The sequence below is a fragment of the Coenobita brevimanus genome, chromosome 80 (assembly GCF_032717465.1).
Source record: "Coenobita brevimanus isolate Jiangsu-jjx chromosome 80, ASM3271746v2, whole genome shotgun sequence".
In the NCBI taxonomy this organism is placed as follows: Eukaryota; Metazoa; Arthropoda; class Malacostraca; order Decapoda; family Coenobitidae; genus Coenobita; species Coenobita brevimanus.
Window position 1 is genome coordinate 33,747,937 of NC_137033.1, and position 22,210 is coordinate 33,770,146.

The following is a 22,210-nucleotide window of genomic DNA, read 5'->3' on the forward strand; positions in this document are numbered from 1 at the left end:
TATCAGTCATTTACAAACTCTTCACTAAAAATCCTTACGAACAGAATAACAAGTTTGAAGGAAAACCAACCTCGTGAACAGACAGGATTCCGAAGCGGGTGTTCAACTACAGATCATCTACACACAATGAATCAGCCACTGTAACTGAGAAAGCTACAGAATATAATAAACCATTGTCCTTAGGTTTTGTTGATTACGAAAAAGTTTTCGACTGAGTGTAGCACATAACAATTAATAATGCATTGCGAGAACAAGGAGTGAATGTGTAACTTGCAATACTTTGGTGATAGAAACTCCGTGTACAAACAGCTAGATAAGGAGTTTAATACAAGCTCACAGTAAAATAGTCCGCCCGTCTCGGCCGTCTGCTATCAACTGATGCAATAACACCGTCTTCAGGCGTGGGAAAGCGTGCTGACCTAGCAAGTTTAGTGGGGGCATGTATGCATTGGGGGGGGACATATATACATCAGGGGTAGACATATTGTGGAGGGGGTACACTACTCCCCCGGGTAGCTGAGATGGTGGCTCCTGACACCAGGAGGTAAATGGTGGTTGAATATAGTAGTAAGGAAGAACCGGGAGGTTTGTACAAGGGATAAGTATGAGACAGGTGCAGTAGGGGAGACATGGCCACGTTGAGGGGAGGGAATGAGAAGGAGATATACATATAAGATATACAAGGAATAAGACATAATGGGAATTATACAATAATAGTTTGAGACATGATAAACAAGGAGTAGATATGAGAGTTCTATTGTTGTTCTTCCTTCATTTTTTTTGTTTTTGTTTTTTTCTTTTGTATTTTCTGTAGAATACACTGTCACTCAGTAGTGCATGAAAGAAATACCATCATTTTCTAGTAGGCAGAGGGCTGTTCACAGTTTGGTTAATTGTTAGATGGCAATGGTAGTCATCGAATGTGAGGGCACTAAGTACGGGGAGTTTCTACGTCGTGTGTAGGGCGTACTATGCCTGTAGCGACTCTGATTTCATGGAGTCGACGTTCCATTTTTCTAACACAACAATGCACTGCACAGATGATGAGTAGAAAACCTATGAAAGTGATAACCACAGGGGGAAACACAACTGTTGGATGAACCCATGAACGGCTGAAGGCCGGAGAGAATTGATCCATAATGAAATCACTGTCATTGAGGAAGGTTAGCATGCGCAAGTTAGGGGAGGTGATGGTAATGTTGGCAGATGGTAGGGTAGAAGGCATGTCGAGTGGTTGAAAGATGTCATAGGAGTGATTACAGACAGCTCGGTGATAGTGAGTGGCATAAGTGATGACGGACTCTGATTTGACGGTACAATAGTCAGGTGCTTTGTAGAGACCACTAGCGGGGACGGATCGAACCGAAGAACCAGGACACATGATCGTGACAGATGGGAACAGCAAAGAAGAAGTACTGGACATGGTTGAGGTGAGCATGGTGGACTGGGAGGTCAGGAGCTGGGACAAAAGAACAGGCCGAGTAGATGGAATGGTTGCGAACTAAAGCAGACTCACAGGGTGTAGCACTGCTAGGGAAGATAGTGAAAAGGTGGGCAGCACAGAGACGAGAGGTCGGAGTAAGGGAGGAACACTGCTGGAGGTCTGTGGAAGAAAGGAAGGCAACGGAAAGATGATCATGGGAGAGGAGGAAATATTCTGAAGGAACAGATACCTGTAACAAGGAGTTGTTGAGGCGGAAAGGGAAGGGAATTATGTGGAAAAGGTTAAAGGTTATGGCAGAACGGAGAGGAATATGGACGACGACGTATGTGGTGAGAACAGGATAATAATATTTAAGGGAGGAGTAAGGGAGGACTGGGGAGAGACCGAAGGTGGAGTGAGCCCATTCCAGGACAGAACGGAGAGCTGAGACAGGTGCTAAGTCGGCAGTGACACGTCCATTGATAGCATCGACCAGGATACGAACCAAGGCAGAGACTTGAGACAAGAGAGAGTCAATGGCTAGTTAGAGATTATCCATGTTGAGTTTGAGGTAGAAGAACTGAGAGATAACGTTGAGAGCTGAAAGGTGGCATTGTAAGATATCGGTGAAATTGTTTAGAGTGGACGTGACTTCATTGAGTTGGGTTGTGAGCTTCTGTAACATAGTGTGTTGGATTTTAATGACTCGGCGTTGTGATTCTAGGGCTGAAGCTAAATGAGTGAGATCAGATTTGAAGCTAGAAATGTCACGGGCTGTAGCAACGTCAAACAAGCCACTCAGAATCTCACCGCCGAAGTCGAAGAGACCTCGTTTCACACGAGAACGACCCACGGGTGTCTGAATGGAAAATGTGTCATTGAGCTCAGTGAATCTGTTACTTATGTATTGCAATTGCCAGGAGAGTGGGAGGAAAAGGTTATAGAGATACTCATTCGGGTTGTGTGTCCCCATGAGGGCCGTGAGATGGTTCCTGATTCCATGGAGCTGGTGCGCGTAGGCAGGTAGGGCAATGGCTACGTCGGCCAGGGGCGCAAGATCATAGCGCAAGGAGGCTACGGCTTCGATAAGCATTACCTCGCCTCCTGACCCGACCTAGGCCCCGGGACGTACTCCACCATCGTCCTGACCTGACCCAGACCCCAGGAGGGTCAGCACTGCCAGCAGGGAGATCGCTAACATCGTACCTAGAAAATCAGGGTAGAGTTAATGGGGGAGGTCGTGAAGAGGTTGATGGGCAGAGCGCAGTTTGGACCGATATTGATTGATTGATGAAGGAGCAGGTGGAGGTGGAGAGGAAGGAGACTGAGGGATAGGTGGAGACAAGGTAGACTGAGGGATGGGAGGAGGGGAAGAGGGGGCAGGAGGTTGTGTAAGTGACTCTTCCAACACGAGGCCATGGGGTGCTCGCTTTAAGTCATCGACGTGGACCCATCTGGTGTCCCTAGTGGACAGGTCCTGGAGGTGAAATTTGTTGCCTTGTTGAGTGAGGACGCGGTGGGGCCCTGTAAATTTGTCATCCAACTTAGAGGAACGTGTATGGGAATGAGCAAAGACAAGATTGCCTAAATTGATGGTAATAGGAGAGGCGGATTTATGTTGGCGCTGCAGCATGTCCTCCTGAGAGGAAGCCAAAGTGGATTGGACACACTGGTGGATTGTCTGGAAGTTGGCCAATTTTAGTTTAACATAATCATCCATGTTGTAGATGGGTTCTGGCTTTGAGGATAAGAGAGAGTATGGGAGGTCCTTGTCAAAGCCAAAGAGGACGAAGAAGGGAGATTCAGCAATGGATGCATCGATGGAACTATTGATGGAGGATGCCACTTGGGGAATCCAGTCATTCCAGGACGAACTATGGGAGCCTAGATGTCTGAGGCACTCTAAGATTTTACAGTTGTGGCGTTCTACAAGGCCATTGGAAGCCGGATGGTTAGGCACGACATTGCACTTACTGATATGAAAGTGGCAACAGATCTCATCGATAAGGCTATTGTTGAACTCTGTACCGTTGTTAGTAAGAATGGTATGAGGGGTACTGAACGGGCAAATTACGTGATCTACAAAGGCACGGGCAACGCTCTTCGCGGTCTTGTCGGAGAGGGGTACGAGGACACAGTAGCGGGAGAAGTGGTCGACCGCTACAAACAAGTACTCAGCGCCAGATTCTGTGAGAGGTAGTTTTAAGAGATCGATTGAGACGGTTTCCCATGGTCGTGATGGGATTGCGTATTGTAAGAGAGGTGCTGGTAAGCCGGTTGATCCTTTGTGGCGGTGGCAGGAGAGGCAAGAGTCACAGTGGGCATTGATATCACGGCGCATGGTTGGCCAATAGTATTTCAGATGTGCTTGGCGCAAGCATCGGTCTTTACCTGGATGGGAAGCCTGAGGAGTATTATGAACAATGTGAAGAACCTTTGGTATCAGGGCAGTGGGGACAACAAGTTGGCGTACTTCGCGATTAGGCATATCTTTGCTGGTTAGCAGTGTTTGCCTGTACAAGAGATCATCATCTAGCATGAACTCATCTAGTGATACTGGCAGAGTAGGTAAAGTCGAGGCATCACCAGATTCTAGGAAATAAATGACTTTGGACCACATGGGGTCTTGGCGCTGAAAGTTTCGAACAACTTCTGATGTTAGGGTAGTGTTTGCAGTTACTTCAGGTTGCATTGATGTTATAGCTGCTGCTACGTGACGTGAGAGTGCATCTGCGACTACATTCAACTTGCCTGGTACATATTGAAAAGTGGGATTAAAGTCCTGGATGATGACAGACCATCTAGCTAGTCTACCTGTTACGTTGCGATTCTTGAACAAATCACATAGTGGAAGGTGGTCTGTTTGGATATGCACTGGATAACCATAGACTATATCTCTGAAATGTTTCAAGGACCAGATTACCGCTAGCGCTTCGAGATCTGTGACACTGTAGTTACGTTCAGCGGTTGTAAGGGTGCGACTAGCATACGCTATTACGCGCTTCCTTGATGCTTCATCGAGTTGCATCAAAACGGCACCAAGTCCAGTGCCCGAGGCGTCTGTGCAGAGAAGGAAGGGTGTGGTATAATCAGGGAACGCTAGAACAGGGGCATTTACAAGAGCTGTCTTTAGCTTTTGGAAAGCCTGTGACTGGTCGTTAGTCCAAATAAAGGGCACATTCTGCTTGAGTAAGTGGGTCAGAGGAGCGGTGATCTGTGCATAATCCCGGATGAAGCGACGATAATAGCCACTGAGGCCCAGGAAACTTCATACAGCGTCGGTAGTGGTAGGTTCTGGGAAGTTAATAATCGCCTTAGCTTTATCCTCATTAGTATGAATGCCTTGTGCATCTACGACATGGTCTAGGAATTTGATTTTCTTTCGCAGGAAGTCGCATTTACTGAGATTGATTTTCAGGCCTGCGAGCTGAAGGCGTTCAAAGACTTGCTGGAGTTTGGTAAAATGATCAAGGATGGATTTACTCACAACAATGATATCATCTAGGTAAGCAAAAAGAGAGTGTCCTATCATACCGCTGAAGACTGAATGGATAAGTCGCATGAACACGGAAGGAGCATTTCTCAGACCAAAAGGGAGTCTCTTAAACTGAAAATGTTCGGAAGGGGTGCTAAAGGCTGTAACTGGGCGAGAGAACTCTTCCATTTCGACCTGCCAGTATCCGCTGAGGAGGTCTAAAGATGAAAATATTACGTTATTTTCACCAAGGGATTCTAGCAAATCAGTGAGGACAGGTAACGGGAAACGGTCTGGAACGGTGACAGAATTGACCTTACGATAGTCGACTACTGGTCTAAAGTTGCCGTCCTTCTTTGGTACTAAGAAAAGTGGGCTATTCCATGGACTGACGGAGGGTTCAATAATGTCCTGGTCTAACATGTTCTGTACCATTTGATCTGTCTGCTTTCTCTGGCTGTGAGGAAATCGATACGCTGGTATGTAAATCGGCTGAGTTCCTGGTAGTAGTTCAATCGTATGTTTGACAAGGTCTGTTCTACCCATTGGTTCACCGGGTAAGGCAACCACGTTTCTGTACGAGGTCAGAAGGTCGAGGAGTTGAGGCGTATTTTCTGGGAAATCTGTGCAAGTGAGATGTGAGAGCATATCGGGTGAATATGTCGGCGCAGATCCCGTAGAGTTAATAGTACATACACCGATTGGCGTATCATGTCTGAATAGTAGGAACTGAGGAATCCTGGCACACCTTTACAGCCGCTGGGTATACTAGGAAGTCTCCAATCTTTACACCACTTTTAAGTTTTAGTGGAGCATTTGTGACATTGAGCAAGTACAGGTAGCATAAACTGTCCTCTGAGACTGTACACCACGCTGACTCGTAAGTCAAGCCATTCACACAACACGTCTCAGGTAGGGTTAGTACATCCACTCCTTCTTTCGCACTGGCAACACAAACAGAGACTTTGGTGATCTCATGCGGTAACAAAATTGTGCACGTATTCGTTACTGCACGTTTCGTCTCTGCGTGTTGGAGAAGATCATTCAGACTGTGTGAGGTAGGTAACTGAGACATGTCTGAGTCAGCGATAGTGTTGTCGGGAGAGGATGTAAGAGCCATGTTCGAGGGCTGAGATGAAGTATCAGGAGACATGGAGGAATTTATACCCTTGCACACAGTCAGTAGAGGAATGATCTCTGTATTCTCAGATGATGATAGTGGTGGTTTGGGCTGGGGTGGACTTTTTGGTAGTGATAGGGACAGAGGTAACTGAAGGACTGATTTGATTGTAAGAACAGGACGGGGACATTCCATAGTGTAAACCGGGAATCCAGAAATGTCTATACTACCACAAGCAGGTAATAATGCAATGGGTGAGAAATAGGGGCGTGGAAGAAGTTAAGAGGCGGAAGAGAGAGTTATATGTGGAAAGGAAGGGAGAGGTGAAAAGATTAGTAAGAGAGAGTAAGAAGAGAGTGGATGAGGAATTTGGAAGGAATTTGAGTGTAAAGTGGAGGGACTGTAAGAAAATGTTCTGGAGAGAAGTGAAAAGAGTAAGACAGGGTGGAAGTGAAGTTAGCAGGGGAGTGAAAGATAAAAATGGTAGATTACTAGTGGAGAAGGGAGAAAAAGTGAGCAGATGGAGAGAACACTTTAAGGAATTGTTGAACGTAGAGGATGGAAGTAATGCGAGTATACGTGGCTGGGGAATGGCTGGGAGAAGGAGGGAGGTGAGAAGACAGGAAGAAATCAGTAGGATAGAAGTTGTGGAAGCAATGAAGAAAGTTAAATCGGGGAAAGCCCCAGGAATTGATGGAGTGTGTGGTGAAATGCTGAAGCATGGGGGAGAGATAGTAGTAGAATGGATGTGGAAGATGTGCAGATTGGCCTGGGAGGAAGGTATAGTCCCGGAGGATTGGAAGTCAGGTATAATTATTCCCTTGTACAAAGGAAAAGGGGAAAAAGAAGTGTGTGGTAATCATAGGGGCATCTGTCTTCTTAGTATAATAGGAAAAGTGTATGGTAGGATACTTATAGACAGAGTTAGAGAAAGAACAGAGAAATTAGTTGGAGAAGAACAGGGAGGCTTTAGGGAGGGAAGAGGTTGTGTAGATCAGATATTCATTCTTAGATCTTTAGTGGAAAAGTTTCTAGAGAAGGGAAAGAAGTTGTATGCGGCTTTCATGGATTTGGAGAAAGCATATGACAGGGTGGATAGACAAGGATTGTGGAAAGTGTTAAGAATATATGGAATAGATGGGAAGTTGTTGAATGCTGTGAAGAGTATGTACGATGGTGCGAAGGCTGCAGTGCGTGTGGATGGTGAACTAAGTGAATTTTTCTCTTTGAAACTTGGTTTGAAACAGGGATGTGTCATGTCTCCATGGCTGTTCAATCTGTACATGGATGGGGTAATAAAAGAGGTACAAGGTAGGGTAGTGGATGTTGGAGTGGCCCTGGTGAGAGAGGATAGTGTTTGGAAACTCCCTGTACTGTTGTTTGCAGATGATCCTGTGTTGTTGAGTGAAGACGAAGGGGAGCTGTAAGGCTTGGTGGATGAGTTTGAGAGAGTGTGTAAGAAACGGAACCTAAAGGTGAATGTAGGGAAAAGTAAAGTGATGGTCTTTGAGAGAGGTGAAGTTAGTGAATGTACAGCGAGGTTAGATGGTGAGGAACTGGAAAATGTGAGTACGTTTAAGTATTTGGGTAGTGTGATGAGTAAGGATGGAGGTTTGGAGGGTGAAGTGCTTGAAAGGGTACAGCAGGGAAGAAAGGTTGCTGGTTCCTTGAAAGCAGTGATAAGAAACAGGGAAGTGAGCAGGGAAGTGAAAAAGTTACTACATGACAGTATTGTGATACCAACTCTAACGTACGGAAGTGAAGCTTGGACATTGTTGGAAGGACACAAGTCAAGAGTGAGAGCAGTGGAAATGAGTTATTTAAGAGGAGCCTGTGGAGTCACGTGGAGAGAAAGGCTGACGAATGAGGATATAAAGGAGCGTTGTGGTGTGGATGTGGATGTGATAGGAAGCGTTATGAGGAACACACTGAGGTGGTTTGGCCATGTGGAGAGGATGGAGGGTGAAAGACTGACGAAGAGAGTGTATGTGAGTGAGGTGGAGAGGGGGAGAGAGGGGAGGCCGAGGGGGTGGAGAGGTATATGAGGGGGTGTGAGTTGGGTGGAGGGCAGTGAAATGGCGGTCAGGGGATGTGTGGCGATTGTTTTTGTAATTTGTGGCCACCCCGAACGGGATTGAGGCGTCTGGCAAAATATATATATATATATATATATATATATATATATATAAAAAAGATGTCATCATCCATAAGAGGTATAGCAGAAGCAGTTCAGTTCTTGCCATACAGCAGCGTAGAATACTGGTTTTCTTATACTGTATTAAGGGATGTGTTTCAAGTAGCTTTGGATATTTCGTAACGCTTCTGAGGTGGTTTGGCCATGTGGAAAGGATGGAGGGCGAAAGACTGACGAAGAGAGTGTATGTGAGTGAGGTGGAGGGGAAGAAGGGAGGGAGGCCGAGGATGAGATGGAGGGATGGGGTGGAGAGGTATATGAGAGAGGGGGGGGTGAGTTGGGAGCAGGGTTGTGAAATGGCGGGGGACAGGGCGACTTGGAGGCGGTTTGTTTGTGGCCACCCCAAACGGGATTGAGGCGTCTGGCAATAGATAGATAGATAGATAGAGTGTTGTGCTATGGTGGAGAAGCCAATAAGGGCATCTGCGGGATACTGCAAGTCATTAGTGACATGAAATTCAATGGGGATAGGGGGCAAATCTCTGTGGAGTTTGACTTCAAGGGTGACTCTTCCCTTAACCTTAAACTCTGAGCCTTCGACACCACATAGGCGAATGGCTGGTGGTTCTAGGAAACTGACGTGGTTGTGATGTCGATGAATAATTTGTAAGGAATTTTTGGAGATGAGATTTACTATAGATCCTGTGTCCAAGAAGAATGACGTTGGTATGTCATGACTGCTTCCAAAGAATGACTAAACCCGAGGATGTTATGGGACCTACATGGCGGATGGGGAGTTGGGTTTCTGGTTCTACGTGATATTGGTTCGATACGGGCGCGGCGCTTCCCCCGACTGTTGGCGGTTGAGGTAACGACATTCCTCAGTGGTGTGAGTCGTGCTTGATTTGTGGTATTTGCAGTGTGGATGACGTGAGCGGGAAGGCGTACGCTGTCTGGTTTGGGAGTGAGGACGTCTGTATGTACAGTCGCAACTGGATGCTCGATGTCCAGGATGACCACAGTACCAGCAAAGAATCGAAGATTGTCTGTTCCGTCGGGAGCTAGATTGATCATGACCCGCGGTAGGAGAACGATGTGTGGCAGGTCTGCCGCGTGTGGTGGGACGGGAGCGAGATTGGTCTGGGGTAGTGGAGGTGTGACAGACTGAGGAGGCCAAGGGTTGGGTGGTGCCCTGACACGTGTAGTTCTAACCTGTTCTTTCATGAATGGCTTTAGTGACCTGAATAATTTTATCCCCTGGATTGAAACCGATTTCCAAGGCTAGCTCTCGCTGTTTAGGAGTAAGCCAGTGAAGGAATCTGAGGTAACCAATTAAGTCAGCAAAGTTGGTGAGTGAAAGCATTGGAACGCCATTCTTGTCTTCTAACCATTTCGTGCCTCCCAGTAATTGGAGCATCTCACTACTAGTTGCTTTCATGGCGGCGGCAGCTTCACGGAGCTTGGCATATTGCGCTGGGACGCGCAAGTCCTCATGTAGTTGGTTTAGGAGATTAATGAATCCCCTGAGAGATGCGGTACTTGAATGCTGGCAACAAAGGCTGATGAGTTCCGTACGAAAATCAGCAAAGGTACGAATGCTATCGAAATGTCCTGCACGGATCGCAGATCCGATGTCCGATTTACCGTGGTGCAAGCGACCGAGGAGGTAAGCTACTTTGAGCGATTCATCGGTTATTTGTCTATTGTGTATTTCTGTGTCGACTTCTCTGAGGAAATCATAGACAGACCAAGTTGGGTCCTGGCCAGTAAATTTCGGACGATTGGCATCATCGAGATAGATAGACTGTGGAGGGTTGGCCATGGCTGGAAGTGTAGAAGTGGCGGCAGGAGAGGTGTGGGAGAGAGAGAAGGTAGTGGCAGTTATGGGCGAGCAAGACGCGGTATGAAGGGAGGCAGGAGAGGGAACGACAGGGGAAGGAGTAGAGGAAGAAGGGAGTGTAGAGGCAGGAGTAGAGGAGGAGGTATCTGGATTTACGAGTGTAGGATGGGTAGGAAGTGATTCTGCGGGAAGTGAAACGGGAGTCTCAGGTACAAGGCGGTGGTACTCTTTGCCACTTCGTAAATGAGTGATTGTGTTAGAGTCGGCAGACGGGGTATGAGCAGGTGATGTTTCCGGGTCGAGAGGGATGGTGGTACGCGGTGGACGTGGGAAGTATGACATTTAATGCAGCAATGGAAGATGAAAGGATGAAGATGGAGACGTAGGTGGAAATGTATAATATAACAATGAGAGAATGGAATACACGAGTAGGTGTGAAAATGAATGAAGGTGCGGGGATGGATGGCTTAAATAAAAGGCGAAGGATGAGATGGAGTATAAATAACGGAGGTGAAGATGAAAACGGGGTAATGGAAATGAGATGGAATAATTACAATAACCAATCTGTAGAGAAAATCGAGGATAATCTCTATAGAAAGGAAAGATATACTATAGTTACACAGTAGAGAGTCGAGATGTATGACGTGCAGGGGTGGCTGGGCGTAGCTGGGCTGGGGCGGGGCGGGGCGGGGCGGGGCGACGGTGTGGGGCGGGGCGGGGCGGCTGTGGAGAGACAGCTGGGCAGAGAGGAGAAGAGATGCCGTGATGAATCACCGGCAGGGAGTGGCGGTCTTAGGAGGCTCCATAATGCAGACCAGATGCAGGCGACGGCGGAGGCCGGTGGTGGGTGGTGAGGGCAGATGTTGGTGCAAGGCAGGTGTAGAGCTGTTGAGTTGCAAATGCAGAGAATGGTGGTGGGCAGGCAGTGGGCAGACAGTGATAAGTGGCACCGTGGGGGCAGGAGTTATGATGAGTTCGGAACAGGTGCTGGGAACAGGTGCAACAGGTGTGTAGGGCGGCGACGGTGACACGTGCGGTCAGGAACAAGGCGTATGGGTGCGGTTGTTGGAGAGGTGAGCACTGGTGAGAAAAATTGGACACTCGGAAAGCACAGCCAAGTAGTACACCACCAGAGGCACGGAGGAGGGGCGAGGCTGGCAGATGCGAGACGTTATGTATCTTATTGTATCACTAAAAATCCAAGGAGGCGGTCAGAATCTGATGGTTCGAAACACCGCTGCTACCAAATGTAACTTGCAATACTTTGGTGATAGAAACTCCGTGTACAAACAGCTAGATAAGGAGTTTATTACAAGCTCACAGTAAAATAGTCTGCCCGTCTCCGCTGTCTGCTATCAACTGATGCAATAACGCCGTCTTCAGGCGTGGGAAAGCGTGCTGACCTAGCAAGTTTAGTAGGGGCATGTATGCATTGGGGGGGGACATATATACATCGGGGGTAGACATATTGTGGAGGGGGTACAAATGAGAACATTGTGAAACTGCTTGAAAACATATATAAAGAGGGAACTGCTACAGTTAAATTACATAAGGACTCGAAAAAAAATTAAGATTGAGAAGACCGTGTGTCAGGGAGATATTATTTCATCAAAATTTTACACAGCATGCCTAGAAAGTATTTTCAGAAAGCTAGACTGGGAAAACAAAGGCATGAATACAGATGGAGAAAAGCTAAACCATTTATGATTTTCAGATGACATTGTCCTAATCTCAGAAACAGAAGAGGCATTGCAAGAAATGTTAAACGACCTGAACAGAGAAAGTCTCAAAGTAGGGCTAAAGATGAACCGGAGTAAAACTAAAGTAATATTTAATCCACATAGACCAAAGAGTGTCATCAGAATAAGCGAAGAAATCCTTGAAGAAGTCGAGTAGTACAATTACTTAGGGTAAATACTAAAATTACCGAAAGATGATGACAGCGAAATAAAATGACGCATCACAATTGGATGGAAAGCTCCGGTAAACACTGAGACATTATGAAAAGTAGCTTGCCAGTTAGTATGAAACGAAAAGCATATAACAAATGTATAATTCCAGCCATAACGAACGATTGTGAGAACTGGAAACTGAGAAAATCGATAGAAAATAAGATAATCCGTTCCCAGAGAGCAATGGAAAGGTCAGTGTTGGGAATAACTGAAACAGGAAACGATCAACTTAGGTGAGAGAGCAGACTAAAGTCAAATATAGAAGTTTAAAAGAACGGAAATGGAGGTGTCCAGGCCATGTAGCAAGAATAAAGGATAACCGCTGAAGCAAGAGGCTGACTGAATGGACACCAAGAGACTGTAAGCGTAGCAAAAAAGGTGGAGAGATGAGATAGAGAAACTTCCAGGGAAAACGTGGCAAACATTGACTCAGTCCGGGATTTCGTGAAGGTTGGGGGAGGCCTCTGTTCAGCAATGGACTTGTAATGGCTGATGATGATCATGATGATCATAATGATATATATATACGGTATATATATATATATATATATATATATATATATATATATATATATATATATATATATATATATATATATATATATATATATATATATATACATATATATATATATATATATATATATATATATATATATATATATATATATATATATATATATATATATATATATATATTTTGCCAGCCTCCTCAATCCCGTTCGGGGTGGCCACAAACAAATCGCCTCCACATCGCCCTGACCCCCGCCATTTCACTGCCCTCCTCCCAACTCACACCCCCCTCTCTCATATACCTCTCCACCCCCTCATCCTCGGCCTCCCCCTCTCTCTCCCCCTCTCCACCTCACTCACATACACTCTCCTCGTCAGTCTCTCACCCTCCATCCTCTCCACATGGCCAAACCACCTCAGAATGATCCTCGTAACGCTTCTTTTCACATCCACATCCACACCACAACGTTCCTTTATATCCTCATTTGTCAGCCTATCTCTCCATGTGACTCCACAGGCTACTCTTAAATAACTCATTTCCACTGCTCTCACTCTTGTGTCCTTCCAACAACGTCCAAGCTTCACTTCCATACATTAGAGTTGGTATCACAATACTGTCATGTAGTAACTTTTTCACTTCCTTGCTCACTTCCCTGTTTCTTAGCACTGCTTCCAAGGAACCAGCAACCTTTCTTCCCTGCTGTATCCTTTCAAGCACTTCACCCTCCAAACCTCCATCTTTACTCGTCACATTCCCCAAGTACTTAAACGTACTCACATTTTCCAATTCCTCATCATCCAACCTCGCTGTACATTCACTGACTTCACCTCTCTTAAAGACCACCACTTTACTCTTCCCTACATTCACCTTTAGATTCCGTTTCTTACACACTCTCCCAAACTAATCCACCAAGCCTTGCAGGTCCCCTTCGTCTTCACTCAACAACACAGTATCATCTGCAAACAACAGTACAGGGAGTTTCCAAACACTACCCTCTCTCACCAGGGACACTCCAACATCCACTACCCTACCTTGTACCTCTTTTATTACCCCATCCATGTACAGATTGAGCAATCATGAAGAGATGACACATCCCTGTTTCAACCCAACTTTCAAAGAAAAAAATTCACTCAGTTCACCATCCAGACGCACTGCAACCTTAACACCATGATTCATACTCTTCACAGCATTCAACAACTTCCAATCTACTCCATATATTCTTAATACTTTCCACAATCCTTGTCTGTCGACCCTGTCATATGCTTTCTCCAAATCCATGAAGGCCGAATACAACTTCTTTCCCTTCTCTAGAAACTTTTCCACTAAAGATCTAAGAATGAATATCTGATCTACACAACCTCTTCCCTTCCTTAAGCCTCCCTGTTCTTCTCCAACTAATTCCTCTGTTATTTCCCTAACTCTGTCAATAAGTATCCTACCATACACTTTTCCTATTATACTACGGAGACAAATGCCCCTACGATTACCACACACTTCTTTTTCCCCAATTCCTTTGTACAAGGGAATAATTATACCTGACTTCCAATTCTCCGGGACTCTACCTTCCTCCCAGGCCAATCTGCACATCTTCCACATCCATTCGACTACTATCTTACCCCCATGCTTCAACATTTCACCACACACACTCGATCACTTCCTGGGGCTTTCCCCAATTTGACTTTCTTCATTGCTTCCACAACTTATATCCTACTGATTTCTTCCTGTCTTCTCACCTCCTTCCTTCTCCCAGCCATTCCCTAGCCACTTATATTCGCATTACTTTCATTCTCTATGTTCAGCAATTCCTTAAAGTGTTCTCTCCATCTGCTCACTTCTTCTCCTTCTCCACTAGTAATCTACCATTTTTATTTTTCACTCCCCTACTAATTTCACTGCCACCCTGTCTTACTCTCTTCACCTTATTCCAGAACATTTTCTTACAGTCCCACCACTTTACACTCAAATTCCTTCCAAATTCCTCATCCACTCTCTTCTTACTCTCACTTACTAATCATTTCACCTCTCTTCCTTTCTACACATAACTCTCTCTTCCGCCTCTCAACTTCCTCCACGCCCCTATTATTCATCCATTCATTGTATGCTTTCGTCTTTTGTGCCACAGCCTGTCTCACCTCTTCAGTCTACCACGCTGTTCCTTGCACCCCCTTCCGTCTTCTCTTCACCCCATACACCACATCACATTCTGCACATATTTCTTCTGTAAATACCATGCACATACCTTCCACGTCACCCACCTGCTCCAATTCATATTTACCCAATCGTTCCTCCACTTCTCTCTTACATTCTGCCTTTTTCTCATCCTCTTGTAACCTTTCCACTCTCCTTGCAACTACTCCTTCCTCCCGTCCTTCCCTTCTTCTACTTCTCTATATTACCTAATCAGAAGTTAAAGGAGCAAATGCTTGTTGGTGAACTTCACAGTCTTTCTAGACATATCCAGCAAAGGTGTTCTACAAAGAATGAAAAATGAAGAGGATAAAATCCTCCATACGATGCAGTGTGAAGACACGTCTAGTTGCAGCATGAGTTTCGTTGACAAAACCTTGGCAGAAATGGAAAAACGAAAGCAATTCAGAAAAAATAAAATAAAATAAAAAAATAAAAGGAAGTAATTTACTTGTAATGAAAGGAAAGCTACCGGAAGTCTGAGTGATAGCAATGATGGGAGTGAAGATTCAGTATCAGATGATCTTTATGTACCAGAAGGACCGGCAGAGCCCACAAAAATCTAGAAAGAGCCCCAATACAGTTGTGACATCACATGTTGCATCAACTTTAGACAGGCATAATCTCTCTGATCGTAAGGCAGTGTTTGTCACCAGTGCTGTAGCAAGTGCTGTGGGGCATGATGTTGCTGTTCTGTCATTATCAAGAAGTAGTATACGTCGTGCTCGGATTAATAACCAGGAACTGAGAGCTTCAGAAAAAAGAACATACACAGATTAGCCTATACCCCTTCTACTGCACTGGATTGGGAAGCTCTCACCTGGTTTTACAGGTATCAAATCTGAACAAGTAGACAGATTAGTTATAATAGTAAAAAAGATCTGAAACAAAAAGCTACTTTTTGTACCAAGGGTAAACCACAGTACTGCTGAGGAACAAGCCAAAGCCTTCATTGAGCTACTAGAAGATTGAAATTTGAAATCACAAGTCAAAGACTTTGTATCTGATACCACAACATCAAATACAGTTTGATGGTCAGGTGTTTGTACACTATTAAAGGCATCTTTTGGAGAGGAACTTCTACAGTTGGCCTGTCGTGACCACATTTTTAAAGTGGTTTTATCAGATGTTGTGACTGAAGCCCTTGGTCCTTCATCTGATCTAGAAATAAAGCTATTTAAATGTTTTCAGAAATGCTGGGGTAAGATCAGTCAAGAAGTTCTTCAGGCAGGAACTTATATGTTTAGTTCCACTCAAGAATCTTTGCTTAGGGAAATGATAAAATACTATACACATGCCATAAAAGAGCATCCACTTGAAGATTACAAGGAATTTCTTAAACTGTGTCTCATATTTCTAGGTACTACACCGGATGGAGAATCCAGTTTCGTGCTCCTGGTGCCACACGCCATGTGCATTGGATGATGAAAGGAATATTTGCCTTGAAAATAATGCTCTTTAGAAATCAGTTTAGTTTAAGCTCCCTGCTTGTTAATTAAAGTGAGACTATTTGTTTCTCTGATATATGCAGATGTTGTTTGCAGATGATACTGCACTGGCGGCTGATTCATAGGAGAGATTGAGACTGTTGGTAGAGGAGTTTGGAAGGGTGTGTGAAAGGAGGAAATTGAACGTAAATGAGAATAAGAGTAAAGTGATGAAGTGTACGAAGTTGGTAGATGGTAGGGGGATGAATATAGTTTTGAATGGTGAGTTGCTTGAGGAGGTACAGTGCTTTAAATATTTAGGGTCACGTGTTGCTGTGGGTGGAAGAACAGATGCAGAAGTGAAGTTTAGAATGAATGAAGTAGGTAAGGCGCTGGGAGGAATGAAGAAAGTGTTTAGATGTCGTTCGCTTAGAATGGATGTAAAGAGCTGGCTGTATGAGGGTGTTGTGGTACCGACTACGTTATATGGGGCTGAAACATGGAATATGGGTGTAGCAGAGAGGGAAAGTTTGAATGTAATGGAGATGAGGTGTCTGAGGAGTATGTGTGGAGTGACGCGTATGGATCAAGTGAGAAATGATGAAGTGCGAAGAACTGGAATTGTTTCGGAGATGGCTGGTAGCGTTGAGCAGAGGGTGTTGCGATGGTTTGGGCATATAGAGAGAATGGATAATGCGCGATTGGTGAAAAGATAACTAGATCTAATGTAAGAGGTGTAAGGCTGAGAGGGAAACCACGAATAGGATGGATGGACAGTGTGAAGAGAGTGCTGGATGCGAAAGGGATGTCTGTTGAGCAAGGAAGAGTGGCTGTGCATGACAGAAATAAATGGAGAGAAATTGTGAATGAATAAATGATGATGCATCCCTGAGGGGATATTCTCCCGCATTTGGTCTGATCAGCTAGTCAGGTCAGGTGCAGGTAAGGGGATGGGTCTATTATGATGTGGCAGGGGTAAACCAGCTCTGCTGTTGGGCCCTGCTGCGGATGTCACTGATTGCACTACGCAGTTGACCCTTGTGCGGTGTGATGCTGTGAGGATCTGTCCCTTCTCCCCTTTGGGGCTAAGATACGAATGAATGTGTTTGAATGGATGAGTAAATGGGGAGTGTGTCGTCCTGTCTCGGCTACCTCCCTTTCCTTGGGGGAAGCAGTCTACGTATATAGATAAATAAATAGATAGATGATATATGCCAGGTTCTGGCATGAAGCTTCAGTCACACAAAAGGCCCCTTTCAATGATCTGAAGTTGATTAAAATGCTTTAGGCATATCCTTATGTCATTATTAAAGAGAAGACCTTGAAAGCTAGCAAGTGATGTCTCTGATATTTGAACCCTAGAAGCAATGGCTCTGTTTGACAACTCTCTTAACAAGGAAACAAAGGCTGAAGTGGTTGCAAACTTAAGAAGACCACCAAAACCTGACTGTGCCAATCGCATCCCAACCTCAGATTTTTTTTTTCTTATGTGTCCGACCCCTGGGCATAGGCTTCACAGCCTGCTCTCAAGGCCCATTAGTCCTATATACCATCAGGGCCGGCCCCAGGGCGATGCAAGCTGTGCAACTACAATGGGCCCCTTGCTCCCCACCAGCCCCCCCCCCCAAAAAAAAAAAAAAAAATTAGCCTTTAGGGGCCCCACGCCTCGCGAGTGGGCCCCTGATTGAGCATAATGTGGCGCAACGCACTTGTCATGTCTGCAGAGAGGGCCCCTGATTGAGCATTATGTAGCATGCACCAGCCACACGCCTCTCTCATAGTGCTCATTTAGGGCCCTGCTCTGCCCGAAGTTAAATGTGTAACCCCTGCAGATTTATCGCATTCTTCCTCATGTTTATCTCTTCAACACGTTTTCAAGAAGTGTGTGGTTTTTCTTGGCTTAACTGATTGTCTTGGTAGTGTTGTTTAGCGGAGGTCTAATCTGTGAAATTTGTGATGCATGCATTTTCCTGAATTAAAGAGTGCTAACTGCTTGAGTCCTTGAGCCAAGTGATTTCAGCTCCTAGTCTAGGTTTCACAGTTTTCTTGTGAGATCCCGATCGGGCAAATGAAAAGATTCTGTTAATTATGGTCTGTAAATTTCTATTGGAAATATTTACCTTAAATGATTAAATGAATTTCTACTGGGATTATAAGCATCAGGCCTGTATTCAGTTTGCAGTTACGTGAGCTGACTGTGGGTACTGTGACATCCAAGATTAGGAGTTTAGGACCCAGGCCTTTATGTATTTTTGCTGATATCTGTGTCTTTGGATCCATTTGATAACAGCAATGTTTAGCAGTTCTTTTCTTTGACTGTAGCACACCAGTTGTTAGTGGTTTTGGTTAAGAAATTCCCCGGCCGAAAATCCCTTCATCTTCTGCTAACAGCAGGTGTTGAATAGCACTTAATTTAACACTTGTCAAAAATATCTTTTTGAAAAATTTAAATGTGTTTAAAGAACCTTAGCCCTCCCTCCTTGTAAAAAGATGCCGAAAACGATTCCCGGTGCAGCAGCCATGGCAGCAACAACTCCGTCCTCTACACCTGCTCCAGCCTTCGATCCATCGAGGGGGGCTACACCAGCAGGTTCCCAGCTGCCACGGGCCCACACCATCTCTGGCACCGTGAAATGGTACAACGCCAGGGCGGGGTACGGATTCATTCGGCGCCAGGACACTGGCTCCGATGTATTCATGCAGCACCTGGGGATTAATGTGACCAATTCACGGGGCCGGAAACGCCTGTTACGCGAGGGTGAGGCTGTTGTGTTCGATCTCCTACAGGCACCGAAGGGTCCTGAGGCTGTTCACATTACCGGACCGAGAGGTGCAGCTGTGCAGGGCTCTGCTCATGCACGGTGACGCCCCTCGGCTCGGGATCCTCAGCCTAGGGATCCCCGGTGCACTGGGAAGATTGATACAATAGTCACCATGTGTATCATGACGGCATGAGCATTTTGCGGTGGTGACAAGGCGGCGATGCTCGTTCTTGTCCCACAAATATTTAAGAACGGGCTTCCGAGCATTGTCATCCCGCAGTGCTTTGCCCGTGATATACATGCTGCCCCTCGTCAGGAGCGTCGTGCCCTCAAGCTGCAGCCTCCCAGACCCCGCACAACACCGCGGAAAAGGCTGCAGCTCGACGCCCTGCTAAACAGGGCAACTGCTGCCACCACCATAACCGCCACTGCACCGCCCACCGAGCCTGCCCAACTAGCTCCCGAAGATTCCCGCCTCTCGCCGCCAGTAGCTGAGGAAAGGGCTCCTTCTCCTGTCCCTTCCATCGACCGTGAAGAAGAGGACCTCCCGCCCTCGACTCCACCACCTGCTGCTGACGGCGAGCCTCAGAGGAAAATGAGGAAAAACAAGAAGGGGAAGAAAACCAGGCCTCCTCCACCTGAGGACATGGAGACGGACCACCCCCCCCTGTCTGCAGTCCTGCCGACGTTGAACGCCCGCTTGAAGACTTGAGCCCCAGAGAACTCACCGAAAAATTCGCGAAACAACTCACTAATTCAGGCTTCATCGACCTCATCTCCAGCCGCATCATAGCCAATTCCACCTACTACAACTCCACATTGCCTAGCTACAGCGACACCTGATCATCTGCTTCTCACTGGTGGGCCTAACACCCTAGGCCTGCTCCACTCTGACAATGTCAGGTGGAAAATCTCAACACACACGATGCCGAAAAGAAAGCATGACAGTGGCAGAATTAACCTGAGTGGCAGTGAAAAGAGGAAGATAAAGGCAGCAAAAGGAAATGAAGTCAAACGTCTCAATGGAGCAATGGAGAAATTTATCATTAAAAAGAATGACACTGAGACCAAATAGTCAAATTGTGAGTCAGTCAGTTCCATGGAGGTCCCAGATCTGCCCAATCTTCCTGCAGCTTCTTCCGTGCAAACTGCTGAACAAGCTACATCATCATCTAGCTTGCCTCAGCTGCATACATCAAAACTCAAGAGGATGTTAGCTTTATTGAAAATTATGAGGATCCTGCCTCTTGGCCATAAATTCTTTCCACAGCTCAGCAAGATTTTCTGGTCACAAAGGGTCCACATAAGTTAGATCTGAACCATGAATTCCCCAAAGATGCAGCAGGCAGGAAATTTTCAAATTCCTACCTACAGCACAAATTATCAAATGGTGAGGTGATGCAAAGAAAATGGCTGGTGTATTCAGTTAGAAAAAATCAAATATATATATATTTTTTCCTAAGTTCTTTTTTTTTTTTTTCCAGTGTTAATGCCGTACTGTCCTCTGATGGGTTTCATGACTGGTCCAATGCTAGTGTGCATTTAGCTGAGCATGAAAAGTCCAGTGGTCACTTGCAGGCAAGTGTTCAATGGTTTGAAGCTGAGCAAAGACTGAAGAATTGTTGCTCTTTGGATTCAATTCATCAGTAGCGAGTCAATGATGAAAAGCTACTGTGGCAAAATGTTTTTCAGCACCTCCTTGCTATTATTCAGTTTCTGTCAGAACATAACATGGCTTCCGAGGATCTGCTGATAAACTCTTTGAACGTAAAAACGGTAATTTTCTTGGCCTAGTCCAACTGATTGCCAAGTTTGATCCTGTCATGTAAGAACACCTGTGACAAATCAAGGATGAAGAGATCCATGACCATTATCTTGGCAAGCATATCCAGAATGAGTGGATTCAGCTGATGGGTAACAAAGTCCAGAAGACCATTATTGACCGTATAAAGGCCTCAAAATATTTTGCTGTTACGAGTATACTTAATTGTACTCCAGATGTTAGTCATAAAGAGCAGTTGTCTCTGACAGTTAGATATGTATCTGATGGCTCCATTGTTCCTGTTGGAATATATGATCATTTTATTGAATTCATTGAGGTGAAGGAAAGTACAGGAAAGAGTCTCCTGAATGTTCTTCTTGATAAGTTAGTGACACTGGGTTTAAATTTACAAGATACCAGGGGCCAAGGCTATGATAATGGTGCTAACATGAGAGGCAATACGTCTGGTGTTCATGTTCGTCTTTTGGAAATGAATCCAAGAGCTTTCTTTTCACCCTGTGCATGCCACAGTTACAAGTTGTTCCTGGGGGATATTGCCAAGACGCGCCCAGAGGGAATGACCTCCTGTTGTATCCTTCAAAGGCAGTATGTCATGTTTTCTGCTTTAACTCAGAGATGGGCAATTTTCACAAGACATGTTAAGGATCTGACTATGAAACCTCTCAGTGAAACCCGATGGGAATGTCGTATTAACAGTGTCAAAGCTGTGAGGTACCAAATTGTTCAGTTTTGCGATGCCTTAGTGGATATTGCAGAGGAAACAAATGACTCCAAAGCTCGCAGTGTGGTTATGTCACTATGCAGTGAGCTTCAAAATTTCAGGTTCATTGTTTCCATAGTATTTTTGTATGCTATCCTTTTTCAGGTCAATCAGGTCAGTAAACAGCTACAAGGTGACGCAGTTGAACTTTCTGTTGCAGTCAAAAGCATGGAGAGAACTATTGCATGGCTGCAAAAATACAGAACTAATGGATTTGACAATGCTCTTGCAGATGCAAAGGAGATAGTCAATGATATGGACATTGAACCTGTCATTAAAGAGAACAGAATTCTTAGAAAGAAACGAACATTTCAGTATGAAGTTCAAGATGAGCCAGTTCAGAGTCCACATGAAAGTTTCAGAATTGGATGTTTCAGTCTCATTCCTGGTAGAGGAATTTCATCCATGGAACAAAGATTCCAGCAGTTGAATTCACATGATGCTTTGTTTGGTTTCTTATTTTCTTTCCACAACCATACCAAAGGAGAAATGAGAGTGCATGCACCCAACTTGGAGAAAAGTCTCACCGTAAATGGTACCTCAGATATTGACGGTTAACATGTTGGCAAAAGAAATGGATGCCCAGAGGAGATCGCTTCCCAGTCCTCCGAATTCTTAAGCTTCCTTTCTAAAAAGAACAGCTATGTATATTTCCCAAATTTTTGGATTGCCTTGAGGATATTCTGACTATTCCTGTTACTGTGGCATCAAGTGAAAGAAGTTCTTCCATGTTGAAGCTTATTAAAGACATATCTGAGGTCAACAATATACATGATCGTGTAAATTATCTAGCCATACTTTCAATTGAAAATGAAGTCTCATCTCAGCTAGAC

At 45.1% G+C, this 22,210-nt stretch overlaps 1 protein-coding gene across 1 annotated transcript; it reads left to right on the plus strand.

Moving 5' to 3' along the window:
* The first annotated feature begins 20,744 nt into the window (after positions 1-20,744).
* LOC145409324 (zinc finger MYM-type protein 1-like) lies at positions 20,745-21,935 on the plus strand. Its single transcript, XM_080279796.1, has one exon. It carries the CDS (start codon positions 20,745-20,747, stop codon positions 21,933-21,935), a length of 1,191 nt encoding a protein of 396 aa, XP_080135922.1.
* The last annotated feature ends 275 nt before the right edge of the window (positions 21,936-22,210 follow it).